The sequence below is a fragment of the Sinohyriopsis cumingii genome, chromosome 18 (genome assembly GCF_028554795.1).
Source record: "Sinohyriopsis cumingii isolate HCF-2022 chromosome 18, ASM2855479v2, whole genome shotgun sequence".
In the NCBI taxonomy this organism is placed as follows: domain Eukaryota; kingdom Metazoa; phylum Mollusca; class Bivalvia; order Unionida; family Unionidae; genus Sinohyriopsis; species Sinohyriopsis cumingii.
Window position 1 is genome coordinate 64299336 of NC_142978.1, and position 14326 is coordinate 64313661.

The window sequence follows — 14326 nt, forward strand, 5'->3', positions numbered from 1 at the left end:
GTGGGTTTTTGGTAACAATTAGTAATGTTTTATCGGAGTCACTTTTTCCAAGTACCACCAATGCTTTGTAATTGCTACGTACTGTATTCGCGATCTGTATATAAAGCATATTGTGTAGTACAGAGTATGTACACTAACTATAATATTACATATGTAGTACTGAGCCTATAATGAAAGTTGACCAAGGGAAGGCACTCGGAACAGTATAATTGTACCGCCAATATGGGTCAACACACTAAGAGATTCTTTCATTTTTTTTTAAATCTCCCTTGATTATATCACGTGCTGTTTGGTGTCAATATTTTTTATGTGAAAAGTTAAATTTTTATTATTTCCTTATGTTTTGCTTATTGTCTTCGCAGTCGGACTTGTCTTGTATATTTTTTTAAAAATAATACACTTGAACCTGCCTGGTCTGATACTTTTTAGAGCAGTGTACATTGAGAGAGTACTGGGATTAAAATGTGACGATGCATTATTTATTTATTGCGCCTCGGCTGGAAAATATAAACAAATGTGCTGGCGTATTAAAATTTTACCACCATTTAAAATACGTATATGTATACTACTTCCATGTGCCATGTTTCTGGATATTGGAGAGAGAGAGAGAGAGAGAGAGAGAGAGAGAGTATTCGTTCAAGGATTAGGACTGCCCTCAGCACGTGTGGCCCTGTTCATGTTTACCAAGATACATACTGTTTGAGGCTTTTGCGACTATGAGACATTACCAAAGAAAAACAAAATAAAGAAAAAGAAGTTTACATTTTGCTCTTGAACGACAGCATTTTAAGTAACGATATTTGTTTATTAAATCAGGCGACTGGATTTTAACTAATTTGACCTATAAAAGCCTATTTCATTTAACTAAGGTGACAATGTATATAAAATTTGTACGCAAATGATGCATATAAAAAAACAGTATGTTGTTCTCATGTGCAGAAGTTTAGCTATGAGAAGCAATTTTATCGCCGATATAAAACGTCTTATTCTCATGAAAGCATGCATCGTAAGAAAAGATTAACATGTCATGATATTACTCAGATACATCTTTTCTTTTCAAGTTGTTTTACTTCAGCTCAAACAAAATAACAAAAGTAACATATGTTTCAATAAGTGATTCACACAGGCGACAAAAGGATATCGAATATAACCAGTTCGATCAAGTTGAGCTTAAGATCTTGCCGGCTCATTACTCTGGAAACCACGCTTATGTCGTCTTCACATATATATTAAATTGTAAGCCCATATTTGTACACGTCTTTTCATCGTATCAAATGTTTGGATTTTCTTTCTTTCTTCTCAACTAGTATAAATTACCACGTGGCAGTGTAAAATTAATAAATAATACATACATGCATGCAGACATACACACACACACACATACATACATACATACATACATGCACTCACATTTGAAAGGAGACAAATCGGAAGTCGTGCTAGAAGAGTACCTTTCTGGTACAGGCTTCACAACCATTGACAAATAATTAAAAACGAAGGCTGGCTTTTAGTGTTGGATAAACTAAATGGAGTATATAAGCCCATATATTAACCTATTTCCCCCTCCCCAAAGAACAAAATCTAACGACCCTACCCAGCCTGCCACAACAATATACTAAAGATATAGCCTTCCCAGGATAAACTCAAATAGAGATAAATTTTGTTCGTCTGTGAGTGTCCGTCCTTACATCCGTGCACAATAAAATTATTCCCAGTGTTAAAATTATAATCATTAAGGTCATTCTGAGCGTTTTTATTTGTTGACTTCCCTTTTATGTCCATCTTTTGTACCTAAATAAAATGGTGGCAGTCAAAAAGGGGATCCCTTTTATTGGCAGTGGCGCACAGTCCAATTCTCTAGTCTCTCTAAAAAACCTTTTCCGCTGTAAGTAGGTCTGATTGTCATAAATTTGAGTATTGCAGCTTCCATCGGGACCGGCTCGGATAGCTATGGTGGAAGAGTACCTATCTTTTGCTAGAGACTTCCGGGTTCGGGCCCCGATCTGGCTTTGTACATATTTTCATACATGTTTAGTTTGGTTGTCTTAAGGTGTTGAAATCCATGTGGGGTCTTTGTTTATTCTAAATCTGGTTCATGTCAACTAAAGTCCCTTCTATAATATCTTTGAATACCTTCCTGGAGCGTTCTAGTAATAGTTCGTGACTACGTTTTTGCTGTTCCTGCATTTGTCTGAATCTGTCTTCGTACGTCTCGGTTTGCTCGTCTACCTCTTTTTTATACGCCTCCCTCAGCCGCCTGTACGATCTGGACAGATCCCAGTTGTCGCTCATGCCCTCAGCAAAACCTAGACTTGTTTTGGCCCTTCGTCTTCGGTAGCTGTTTCGCAACCGAAAACTGGAGAGGACAGAGTTCTTTTGCGTGACCGTTTTGTTTTCCTCATCGTCACTAGTATCGTCTCTTTGGTCAACAGACGGATCGTAAACACGTTTTGATTGCCTAAATCCCCCGTTAAAATGTTTGAACGATGTCAGTGCATCGCCAGATAGTGCCTTGGAATCCACTTTTTCGGTTGAAGCGCCCGTTTGCAACTTTTTCTCTTGTTCCCCGACCCCTTTTTCCTTTTCCGCCTTCAGGAGTCCAGGATTAGCTGAATGCGCTCTTTCCTTTTGAAAGCTGTCATCATTAAAAGGTAGAGTTTTGATTTGTATTCTTTTCTGAAAGTCCTGTACGAGCTTCATTTCATGGCTGAACCTTGAATCAAATCTGGTTTTGACACGTTCAGCACGAGCAATTTTCTTGTCTTTGATACGTGTACTCATTGCGTTAGCAGCACGGACAGGTGTGCTGTACTCGCGTGGAATCTGAGGGATGAAATTTTTGTTCCTGATAGACGAGGCCGAGCGCGTGCCATAATTTGCCCGTCGTTCAAGCTCACCCATTTTCTGCAAGGACGAGAGCTGATTTCAGAGTACGGTTGGTCTTCTGAAAATATAAAGGATGCTATTACAAGGTTATGAAGAAGCAGTTAACCCCTCCCCTCTGTGTTGTCGTATTGCGAAGTCTGATGAATATTTTACAAATTAACATACATATGTTTTCGTCAGAATAATATTCCTCAACAAAGTGTTTTTTTCGTACTGGATGGTGCGACCAACATCGAACAAACTTCCCGTTCCTAAAACATTTCTTTGGCCAGTAGCCATGAACATTGGCATTCGAAGTCAATAAAATATCTTCAGAATATTTTCTTCTTGGAGGTATTACTATTTTAAAAAAGGTATGTGCACTAAAATGATTTATGTTGATGATGTTTGAAATCGTAAAAATCATCTAATCGTAACCATATGGCTCGAATCTTTTCAAGTTGTTTGAAATAAGACAGTCATTAAATCTTTTTTTTTAAAAAAAAAAACAAGCAAGTCATCCTGCACATTTCTAAAAGTAGTTCGAAGTTTGTTTTGATAAAAGAGTCCCGACTTCCAATAAACCAACTAGAAATAGGCGAAATTTGATCCTAGTCCGTGTGGTGTGTATTTTTTTTTTTTTAATGAAATCCGGTGAAAAATCAGCGCTCACATTGTGGCAACAGCTTTGAGGGGAGAAACACGACAAAACAAATATGTAACATGACGACAAGCCTTTTTGGGCGAAGTAATTTGATCGGTGAAGGATTACAATAGGGTTACAATGAAAGACTGTAATCATAATCAAATGAAACTTTATATTTTCAAAATGTACATTTCTTAATGAAATCTCGCAAAGGGATCTGAACTGACGTACAAATACAAAGAAAGTTACTCTTATGGACCGACAAATGTGCATTCCAGACTGCGCCAAAGCTTATGTACAATGATGATATATATATATATATATATATATATATATATATATATATATATATATATATATATATATATATATTCACCATCATGTATGAAACTCCCGTTGCTACTTAATGTATGTGTGTTCAGTTATTAAAACCTTTCCATTGCTGTCACAGGGTAAGGTTTTCAAGCAGTAAAAGTTGGAGCGTGTTCTGCAGCATGAATGCTTTGTGTATTTATTTGGTGTCTGTTGATGATCTCTGCTACAGAATTTGCCAAAGGAATAAAAATGTGAATCTTGAACCTGGTGTCTGTCTGAGTGTGTTCTTTTATTTTACAACGGGTATGAAAATTTAGCAATAAATCAAACTTAAGTCTGGTATCTCCTTTTTTGTCTTTTAGTATGTTTGTATATCATGGTTCTGATGTGGCAATAACCTTAATTTTGAGCGTATCTCAGTTCCGCGTATATTGTATTTGTTTTCGATTCATAAAGACGGTGTCCATAAATAGATTTTTTTTATAGCAATGATGGGTAATGTAACCATAACAATAAGGTGTGCCTGTTGATAGTTGGATAATGTAGCCATTGTTTACAATGTACATTTCGTTTGGTTCTGTTTCATTCTGGTATATAGTAAATGTATTTCTAGTTCCAACGTTTGCTGAAGATCTGCCGCGTGTTCAGAGTTTAGATTAACTAGTGCTAGTTTTGTTTCACTAGAAAGTTATTACTTTTATTTTGGTTCCGTTCAGTTCTGCAAAGTACTATTAACCGTTTTATTTCAAAGACGAGATACAAAAATTACAAATTAGCATGATCAGTGGTATGATGACACGGAATTACACTGAGGACATACGTTGAAGATGGCATGTTGTTATTATGTGTTTTACTTATTTTACTCGTACTTTTAACATCCAGTAAATACAACTATGTATTTAGCTCAAGAGTATATTTGTCTGCTGTAATACCTGCCTTACATTTAATAAAAAAGAAAATGAACATGAAACAATAATTTTAAAACAATCCCAAATCACAAGTCCAGGTCAAAGTGTGATAAGCGCAACTTAAATGCTATTCGAGGTATATTAAATCCAGAGGCCACAGAAACACAAAATAGCTTTTCACCCAACACTCCAGGCATTTTTATAAATTAAACAAGTCTACCTCAACAATCCAGGCTGTATACCATTTAAACAAGGCTACTTCATCAAACTTTTCACACAACAATCCAAGATGTATACCAATTAAACAAGGCTAAATCATCAAGCTTTTCACAACAATCCAGGCTGTATACCAATCAAACAAGGCTACCACAACAATCCAGGCTGTATAGCAATTAAACAAGGCTACTTCATTAAGCTTTTCACACAACAATCCAGGTTGTATACCAATTAAACAAGGCTACTTCATTAAGCTTTTCACACAACAATCCAGGCTGTATACCAATTAAACAAGGCTACTTCATCAAGCTTTTCACACAACAATCCAGGCTGTATACCAATTAAACAAGGCTACTTCATTAAGCTTTTCACACAACAATCCAGGCTGTATACCAATTAAACAAGGTTACTTCATCAAACTTTTCACACAACAATCCAAGATGTATACCAATTAAACAAGGCTAAATCATCAAGCTTTTCGCAACAATCCAGGCTGTATTCCAGTCAAACAAGGCTACCACAACAATCCAGGCTGTATAGCAATTAAACAAGGCTACTTCATTAAGCTTTTCACACAACAATCCAGGCTGTATAGCAATTAAACAAGGCTACTTCATTAAGCTTTTCACACAACAATCCAGGCTGTATACCAATTAAACAAGGCTACTTCATCAAGCTTTTCACACAACAATCCAGGCTGTATACCAATTAAACAAGGCTACCACAACAATCCAGGCTGTATACCATTTAAGCAAGGCTACTTCATCAAACTTTTCACACAACAATCCAAGATGTATACCAATTAAACAAGGCTAAATCATCAAGCTTTTCACAACAATCCAGGCTGTATACCAATCAAACAAGGCTACCACAACAATCCAGGCTGTATAGCAATTAAACAAGGCTACTTCATTAAGCTTTTCACACAACAATCCAGGCTGTATACCAATTAAACAAGGCTACTTCATTAAGCTTTTCACACAACAATCCAGGCTGTATACCAATTAAACAAGGCTACTTCATCAAGCTTTTCACACAACAATCCAGGCTGTATACCAATTAAACAAAGCTACTTCATTAAGCTTTTCACACAACAATCCAGGCTGTATACCAATTAAACAAGGCTACTTCATTAAGCTTTTCACACAACAATCCAGGCTGTATACCAATTAAACAAGGCTACTTCATCAAACTTTTCACACAACAATCCAAGATGTATACCAATTAAACAAGGCTAAATCATCAAGCTTTTCACAACAATCCAGGCTGTATTCCAATCAAACAAGGCTACCACAACAATCCAGGCTGTATACCAATTAAACAAAGCTACTTCATTAAGCTTTTCACACAACAATCCAGGCTGTATACCAATTAAACAAGGCTACTTCATTAAGCTTTTCACACAACAATCCAGGCTGTATACCAATTAAACAAGGCTACTTCATCAAACTTTTCACACAACAATCCAAGATGTATACCAATTAAACAAGGCTAAATCATCAAGCTTTTCACAACAATCCAGGCTGTATTCCAATCAAACAAGGCTACCACAACAATCCAGGCTGTATAGCAATTAAACAAGGCTACTTCATTAAGCTTTTCACTCAACAATCCAGGCTGTATAGCAATTAAACAAGGCTACTTCATTAAGCTTTTCACACAACAATCCAGGCTGTATCCCAATTAGACAAGGCCTCTTCATCAAGCTAGTTGAGAACCTAAGGAACAGCGTGTCCTAATCAATAATTCAGGATTCCTCTTTAAAGGAGGAAAGTTAGGAAAAATGCAATTAATATTTATGCAGGAAATGTTACTTAAATGTTGATATACCCATTCGCCCCGAAATCTCAGAAGTACTTATCGTCGCATGGAGACCGTACGAACGAAGAGGTGACATCATGTGTCTAGTTTGATTTTATGGGTTTAAAGCGAAATTTCAACACATGATAGAATATATTGGGCGGCTAGTATAGCATATAGAGGATGAACCAGGGAAAACCTTAGGAGGAATCACCCACCCGCGGGAACCTACTGGCGAACTTTGTCACATATCCACATTGATCAACTTGAATCTCGAACCTGCTTGGACAGAGGCGAGATGTCAATGTCAATGACCTATAAAGGCGTGCGCCACACAGTGCTCGGCAACACTTGACCCCGTATGTGTCCAGTAATGATGTATCAATGTCTGTGTAGACTTAAATGAACAGACGAAAAGCTGTCAATAGTCAGAAAACATAACTGTATCTGACATACTTCGGGCGAATACTTTTAATCCAAATTAAAAGATCTAATTAATTATTTATTATCATTGAATAGGTATATGTTATTAAAGGATAAAAATGTTATTTAAAGATCTTATTTTGGGACAAAAGATATATAAGTTTAGTCAGAAACTTGTAACGTTCTAAATTCAAATGGAACTTTTGATGTCTCAGATGCAATGTTGATGCAATTTCGACAAAACATAGTATTTCTAGACCAATAACCCACTCACCTTCGTGTCTATGTCGCTCCAGGCATGTCTTCTGTTGATGGGAGGCGAAGATAACACATTCTAAGGGAAAAGTAAAATTTCTTCTAAACTTGTGAAAATATTGTCTTATTTTCCCCGCATAATTTTTGCTTTTTCTTTGACGGAGGTATTTAAACTTTGTGGTTCAAATGCGTTTTTACCAGTTAGTCAGTTCGGTTCAGTTGTTTGATTGTCATGTAACCTTGAGGAAATAATGCTCTTAATGAAGCGAAAGAGAAGGCATTTGTCTTTATGGAAATTGATCCTCATTGTGTTTTCTACAATGCTGTCATTATACTTTTAAAAGGTCTATAATTTTGAAGTCCCACAATGTATATTAAGTCTATTTTTGTACCGGTAGGCTATTGTTTGCGTGATAAATTATTGCGTGATAATATCTGCAAAAGCATGGGTGGTTACAGTACTCATTATTGAACAATTTGTACAAAGGTTAAAATTCAAAGATTATTTAATCAAGACAAATATGTTAATAAAATTGAAGAAACGTTAGTACTGTCTTTAATTAGTCTGATTTGATGTAGGACAAAACTGGCTTAAAAGCACTGCTTTTTTTATACAAGATGCTGTGAATCAAACGGGCATTGTTTATGTTTTATTTCTTTTTATGTTATATGCCATTTGATTGTCTGTTTTTTACAATATCTAAGAAGGTATAAAAAGAACGCATTGTAGGTCGTGTTTATTTGTACACACACATACACACATATGCATTTGATGCAATATTCCGAATGTAGAAAATATTTGTGTCATTATACAATATTTTGTTTAATACTTTAAAGGTACATGCATTATTTTGTTTTCAAAACGTTCGTAAGATATTTTATTTAATTAGCAAAATTTACGTAAGTAGTTGGGTTGGGGTCACCACAGTTTTGATTACCTTTTTCTAAGCTTACCATTAAAGTTGTTAATAGATAAAACAGGACTGAATTTTGGATATTGTTAATTTATTTTCCTGTGAAAAGTTCTCTGCATCATAGCGTACCTAATTTAATAATATCGTACAAAGTGGACACATAGATTGATGTACATTTGTGTTGCTATAAAATTTTTTAAAAAAAAATGCTGGACTGTGTGCGAGTTGTTTCAACTTGAAAACAAGACTCCCTTACAAGAATACTTAAATATATAAATACAGAAATGACCGGGATGCAAACGAATATGAAGATGAGCATACGTATAAACAATAGGACCTGTGAATAATTACACGAGAGACAGAAGATGATTAGACATTAAAAGTAAAGAATTTATATGCATAAAACCAAAGAACATGAATTTTTGTATTGCCAAACTTATTATCTCCTTGAAGTCATTAATTTGCTATCTCCTTGAAGGCATGCGTTAGTTTCGTTCCTTACATTTCGTACAGTCAAAATGTTTGGGTGTTTTTATATATTTTAAATTGATTAATTTCAATAAATAATAACTCTATCAGTAGGAAATATGTTGCACAATAAATAGAAAAAAATGTTAAATATTTTCACTGGAGTCTCCACATATATTGGTTACTGTATCACACAAACCGAGACGAAACCATTTCTGGTACTTTTCTTGTACCGACAGTGAAATGCAAACTTGAATAGCTTTGCAGATAAATGCACTTCGTAATAATAAAGTAAAATGTTCTCTTGGCCGTTTTAAATTTTCAGCAATAATCTCAAAATAAAGAAATTATTGATCTGCTTTTTTTCCCTTAAAAGGTGTACTAACATGATATATCTGGTAACATCAAAACCTGAACTTGTTTATCGGGGGGGGGGGGGGCTGGTACTTTCCGCTTGCCAATTCTAATTCTTTTAATTTGAATCGTCTTTCTCTATCCTCTCCGCATCTGTAGTTCCCTCTTTTTATTTTCTCTTTGCATTTGCATTTGCCTCCCTTCTTTCTGATTTTGGAAGTACGTCTCTCCCCCACTCTTTCCTTTCTGCAATTGGATCATTTTGTTCTGAAGACGAAGCTTTCTTAACTCTAATTCAGTCTGAGTGTTTTTTGAAAGCTTCATTTCTTTTAATTTCCTATCCGAACCAGTTATAAAATTACTAATCAAACCCTAGGCACTTCTTTTCCCCCATTTTCCCCCCAACAAATATTGAACCAAAATATTTTTATTTCTTGGTTCGTTAAAGAAGCATTCACCTCAGAAAAATCACATTGTCTGGCAAGCTGAAGCAATTCGTCCATTTTCATGACCCTTCATGGGTAGAATTTAAATAAAGTTCTCCACTTTAAACTACATTGTGAAAGACTGTTGGTTTCACTATAGATGTCTCAAATACGTGAAATTAAAAAACCAGGGACTTAAAAAAAGTCCGAAACAAAGCGAAGTTAAATGCAAAAAATAAATTGAAGTTTTCTGAAATATTTTAGATAAATTTCTATCCCGGATGACTGCTCCAATGTTCTCTCACGACTCTATAGTGTTGAAAGAAGTAACAGAAAAGAGCAAAAACAAATGTGTTTTGTAAATTCAACCAGTAATTTATTTCCCTAGAATACAAAGTGAAAATTAAGTCACAAATAGTCATAACAGTTATATAACAAGCCAAGTCCAGTAAGTATAGGGTATTCCAAATGAATTATAGCAAAATTTCAAATAAATTTTAATTTTTGATATGCTGAATTGCCATTAGTCTCGAATGTGCTAAATCTTTTTATTTTTATAAAAAAAATATAAATTTGTTTACTTGAAAATTTACTCGTTTTTGCCTTAACATCTTGAAGCAGAATCAGTTTTATTGTTATGTTCAGTGTGTCATTTTGGTGGAATTATTTATTCAGATATTATTCACTGTAAATACAAAGTGCTCATCAATATCATTGACAGACAGAAACATTAATTTGTAACTTTAATGAATTCAGACAAAGACTTTTTGGGATTATATTGTTGTGGTACATCAAAAGACTTTTAGCACAGCACCAAAATCAAGGCCATTTGCACCTTACCGCGTTTGAGACTATAGGCACATCAACACATCCAATACTGGAACTTATTTGGATTCGTAACACACGTTATCAACACAATTTTGGACAAGTGTCTGAGATGGCATCATAGTAACAACAGACACAATCAAAAGTTTAAAAGAACCTAATTCTTTCATTTGTAAAAGGCAACATGAATTAAAATACACAACAGACCGTCTGCAATACGTTAAACATTACATTTATTGTGGAAAAGGTTACAGAAGCAAAGAGGCACTGATGTTTAAGTGAACTATTTTGGGGGTAACAGCCAGTTCACTTTGAAACAGTCTATTGTGGTATTGGATATAGCGATGGGTTCGAGAATTTTATTTGGTGTATTTCTTCGATAGTCATTTAGACATTTGCCCCAACTTGCAACGGACTAGCTTTTGCTGTACGAAACTGTGAAAACGGTTTTTAACAATGCGATGTAAATTTTATTTGCTATGACTGTATTTGGTCTCTGACATTGAGGAAAGACGCTTGCACGTGCCACCCCCACCCACCCCGATTTCACCCCTGAACATTTTTTGTGTGCCTAAATGTGTAAAACTTCATAGCTAATCACTACATGTTTGCTGCCTCCCCCCCCCCCCAAAAAAAAGAATTATGCGTGCGGCCATTTTATGTATATAATTTCTGAACCTACATGTATATATGTGATATAGTGCAAACACCGGCTGATACTGTACTCTGGCCGCCGTAAGGTAAATACTGCCCTATGAACTCCAGTCATTTTGCTAAATACGAACGGTGAAGACTGGTGTCAACACAGTCACCCCCAGTTTCTTGTAAGAGATACAGGGTTGAAATCACATCTAGTTGCAAGGTAGATTACTACACAAGTTAAGATGGTAAAACAGCAAGTAATCTGATGTCAGCTTGTATAAAACAACACGAACGGGAGTACTGTGGACACCGAATAAGACTGCGTTTGAACTCCGTGTGTATGTGATCCAGTTATTTTATTGAGACACGCAGAGTCGGAACGAAAAACAATGCATATGATGTGTAATCTGCTATATTAAGTGCAATAAAATGTACTTGGTTTGTCGGTAGACCGCGAATTTAGAATATATCTGTGTATATAGCTTATGCTATTCCGTTTTTCATGAAGTGTTGAACAGCGTTATCGTGAATTCGATTTGAACAGTCTTCCGTCTCCCTTTGTTATCAGCTTGCTTGTCAGCAGGTTTCAACGATCGAATTTTAGTTCCTGCTCTTCAAATAGACCTATCTGATAAATACTGAGAAAATGAGTTTCCTTGTAGTATTAGCAAGCCTTCTCGTTTGTTCGTACGCTCTGCAGATTTAAAAAAAAACAACAACAAGCAAACAATATAAACATGCACAAAAGAGTTAGTCATTTCATGCATCAATTTATAATTTTTAACTTGATTGTCTACACAGGTCCGACAAGAACTAGAAGAGACCCGGGTGTTTCTTACCCCCAGGTCCCGTGATCGCTCTCTCCGGCCCTAGGGCTACACTGTGAAATTGTTTTATTTCACTAATTTTTTTTTTAGAAATATTAAAGCTAGACATTACAACTATTGGAAGTAGACGACACCGTGTTTTTATATACTGAAATTGATCTAGAAACCAGAAAAGAGCAGAGAGTAGTCTACTTGGTTACACCGAGCGCTTTCCTTAGGTTTGAAATGCCAAAAAGTTGACAGTGATATGCATTTCCTGTTGACAATCACGTTAGAAGTTCTAAATTGATAAATGAAATAATTATTTTTGTGCACTTTTATATCATTGAGGCTATTCAGGTTTAAATTCGGTGTGCGTATGTGTGTCGTACTAACAAAAGTGATGGCGTTTCTTATCTGGATACGCCTACTAGCAGACGGTATGGACTAGTACTATTCTTTCTCGAGGAGAGTTCTATGAGTATCGACTTGAAGAACAAAACAGGAAGTAGGTGGCGAAACGTTATGACGTTATCGAAGCTTGTTAGCTCACCCTAGTTAACATGTAAAATATTCGATAATTTTGCCATCAGCAACCAAAAATGTCTGATTTAGATGCTTCAGGTGAGATTATTTTAAATAGGATTTACTCTTTGGCCCTTGCATTAAATTCACATTATCCATTTACATTTCACTGGACGAACGAGAATTGTGAATGTATTATATTCCCGGGTTGTTGCTGTCAGTGTCACCGCAGGACCCTGAAGTTTAGTTACTAAAAACACGCGCACGTTTTGAAAATAAATTTACATCATACACTTGTTGTGTGGATAAGATTGTTTATGCATGGTTTTCAATGTTTGCATGTGTTTTGGGGGTTTAAAACTAAGCTACAATGTCATATGACCAAAGAGGGAGTCCTTTGGATCTCTCTTGATAAGACTCTGTACATTGCCGTACAGAGCAATGTGTGACTCTTCATCGCTTTAATGATAGCTGACTGTAAAGACTTGTTGCCTAGACGGGTTATCTTTCACTCTGGCCTTGTGTCAGATTGCACCATTTTCATATAGTACCAACGATACTTCATGTAGGACCAACAATACATCATAAGATGCCTTCTGGTGAAAACCACATGTTTATATGTTTATATTAATATGATTTTCAAGATGGCTGCCATGGTGGCCATACTGGATGTGTGTAGCAGGGTTTGCAATTTCTTCTTTTGTGTCTGTATTTTTTATATCAGTGACTCGGTAATAAATAACTGGTATCGAGCTTACAGTACAGTGTAATTTCTGCACTTTATTATATTTATGTTATACTGGAAAATACTCGTACCTACATGAACTCGAGGAGTCATTCATTTTATATGGTGTGTGTATTAGTCTGTACCTTAATTTTGAACTTATTTTATTTTATTAAGATTGTAGCCTTACCTGTTCAGATGTAGACCAGTTTAATGTGGTAATGACTTATGTTCATAAGAACATACACTGACTGGTACCTCGCTTTAAATATCCTTACTGTGTTGCTGTTCCTCTTATAATGAAGTTTTGGTTTTGTTTGCTTTTTTAAAGCTAATTTCAGCATATGATAGGCTATACATGTGGGCCAGTATATTGAGTGGAGGACAGATTTGAGAGTGACCACCAACTCAGGGAAGCTACTGGAAAGCTTTCTCACATATCTGGGGCCCCGAGTGGCTGAGTGGTCTAAAGCGCTCACCGTTACGGATCACTGCCATCTCACCTCTGTCTGCGTGAGTTCGAGTCTCAGTCTCGGCTAACGTTGGTACGTGAGAACGCCTGCCAGTAGCTTTTCGTGGGTCGGTGGTTCTTCCCGGGGTTTTCCAGGGTTCTTCCTCCACCAATTGTACTGGCCGCCATGTATAGCCTATCTTGTGCTGAAAAATGGCGTTAAACCCTACAACAACAACAATTCTCACATGTCCAAGTTGGTTGAGCTGATACTTAAACTCAAATGGATGGAGGTGAGCAGTGTGAGTGATATGTAAATGCTATTGCCTTTGACCACTTGGTCAGCCAGGGTCCCCTTATAATGCAGGTGTGATCATGGTTCCCATTAAACTGTTTGAATTTCATGTCTTGTAAATTGAATGAGCAAACCTTGAACTAGTTTTTGTAACAGATGCAACCTACAGCATTGGAGAAAATTTCTGTAGAAAGTGTCCTACTCATGGTTTACCTTTGACCCATACTCTTAGTTTGTACACTTGAATTTTATATTTGACATGTAACTGATGAATTTTGCTCTTTACATTAGTTTGATTTTGGGAAATTTTGCTTTAAATGTTTAGCACGGTTCTAAGACCATATCTATGCATCTGCATGACCTGCTAATCAATCAGCAGTATTCTCATGAGAATGTTAAGTTGTGTTGGATTGTCTGATAACTGACATCAGTGTTGACTTTGATATTTTGTTTGAGAAGATAAACATAT

At 36.0% G+C, this 14326-nt stretch overlaps 2 protein-coding genes across 4 annotated transcripts in view; one reads left to right on the top strand and one right to left on the bottom strand.

The window, feature by feature from the left end:
* Positions 1-801: 801 nt before the first annotated feature.
* On the bottom strand, positions 802-7591 carry LOC149776798 (uncharacterized). The gene is made up of 2 exons (XM_089941497.1): positions 7448-7591; positions 802-2944 (listed from the first exon to the last, which is right to left on the bottom strand). Exon 2 carries the CDS (start codon positions 2899-2901, stop codon positions 2083-2085), a length of 819 nt encoding a protein of 272 aa, XP_089797623.1. The 5' UTR covers positions 2902-2944; positions 7448-7591; the 3' UTR covers positions 802-2082.
* A 4771-nt stretch (positions 7592-12362) lies between these two features.
* The window catches only part of LOC149776799 (rab GTPase-binding effector protein 1-like), an 82235-nt gene continuing 80271 nt past the window's right edge, over positions 12363-14326 (top strand). For 2 of the 3 annotated variants that reach the window (XM_089941494.1, XM_089941495.1), the window contains exon 1: positions 12363-12486. In XM_089941494.1, the coding sequence (XP_089797620.1) occupies positions 12465-12486 (22 nt within the window). In that variant the 5' untranslated portion in view covers positions 12363-12464. The remainder of the gene's footprint in view (positions 12487-14326) is intronic. The other variant, XM_089941496.1, reaches the window with a different exon arrangement.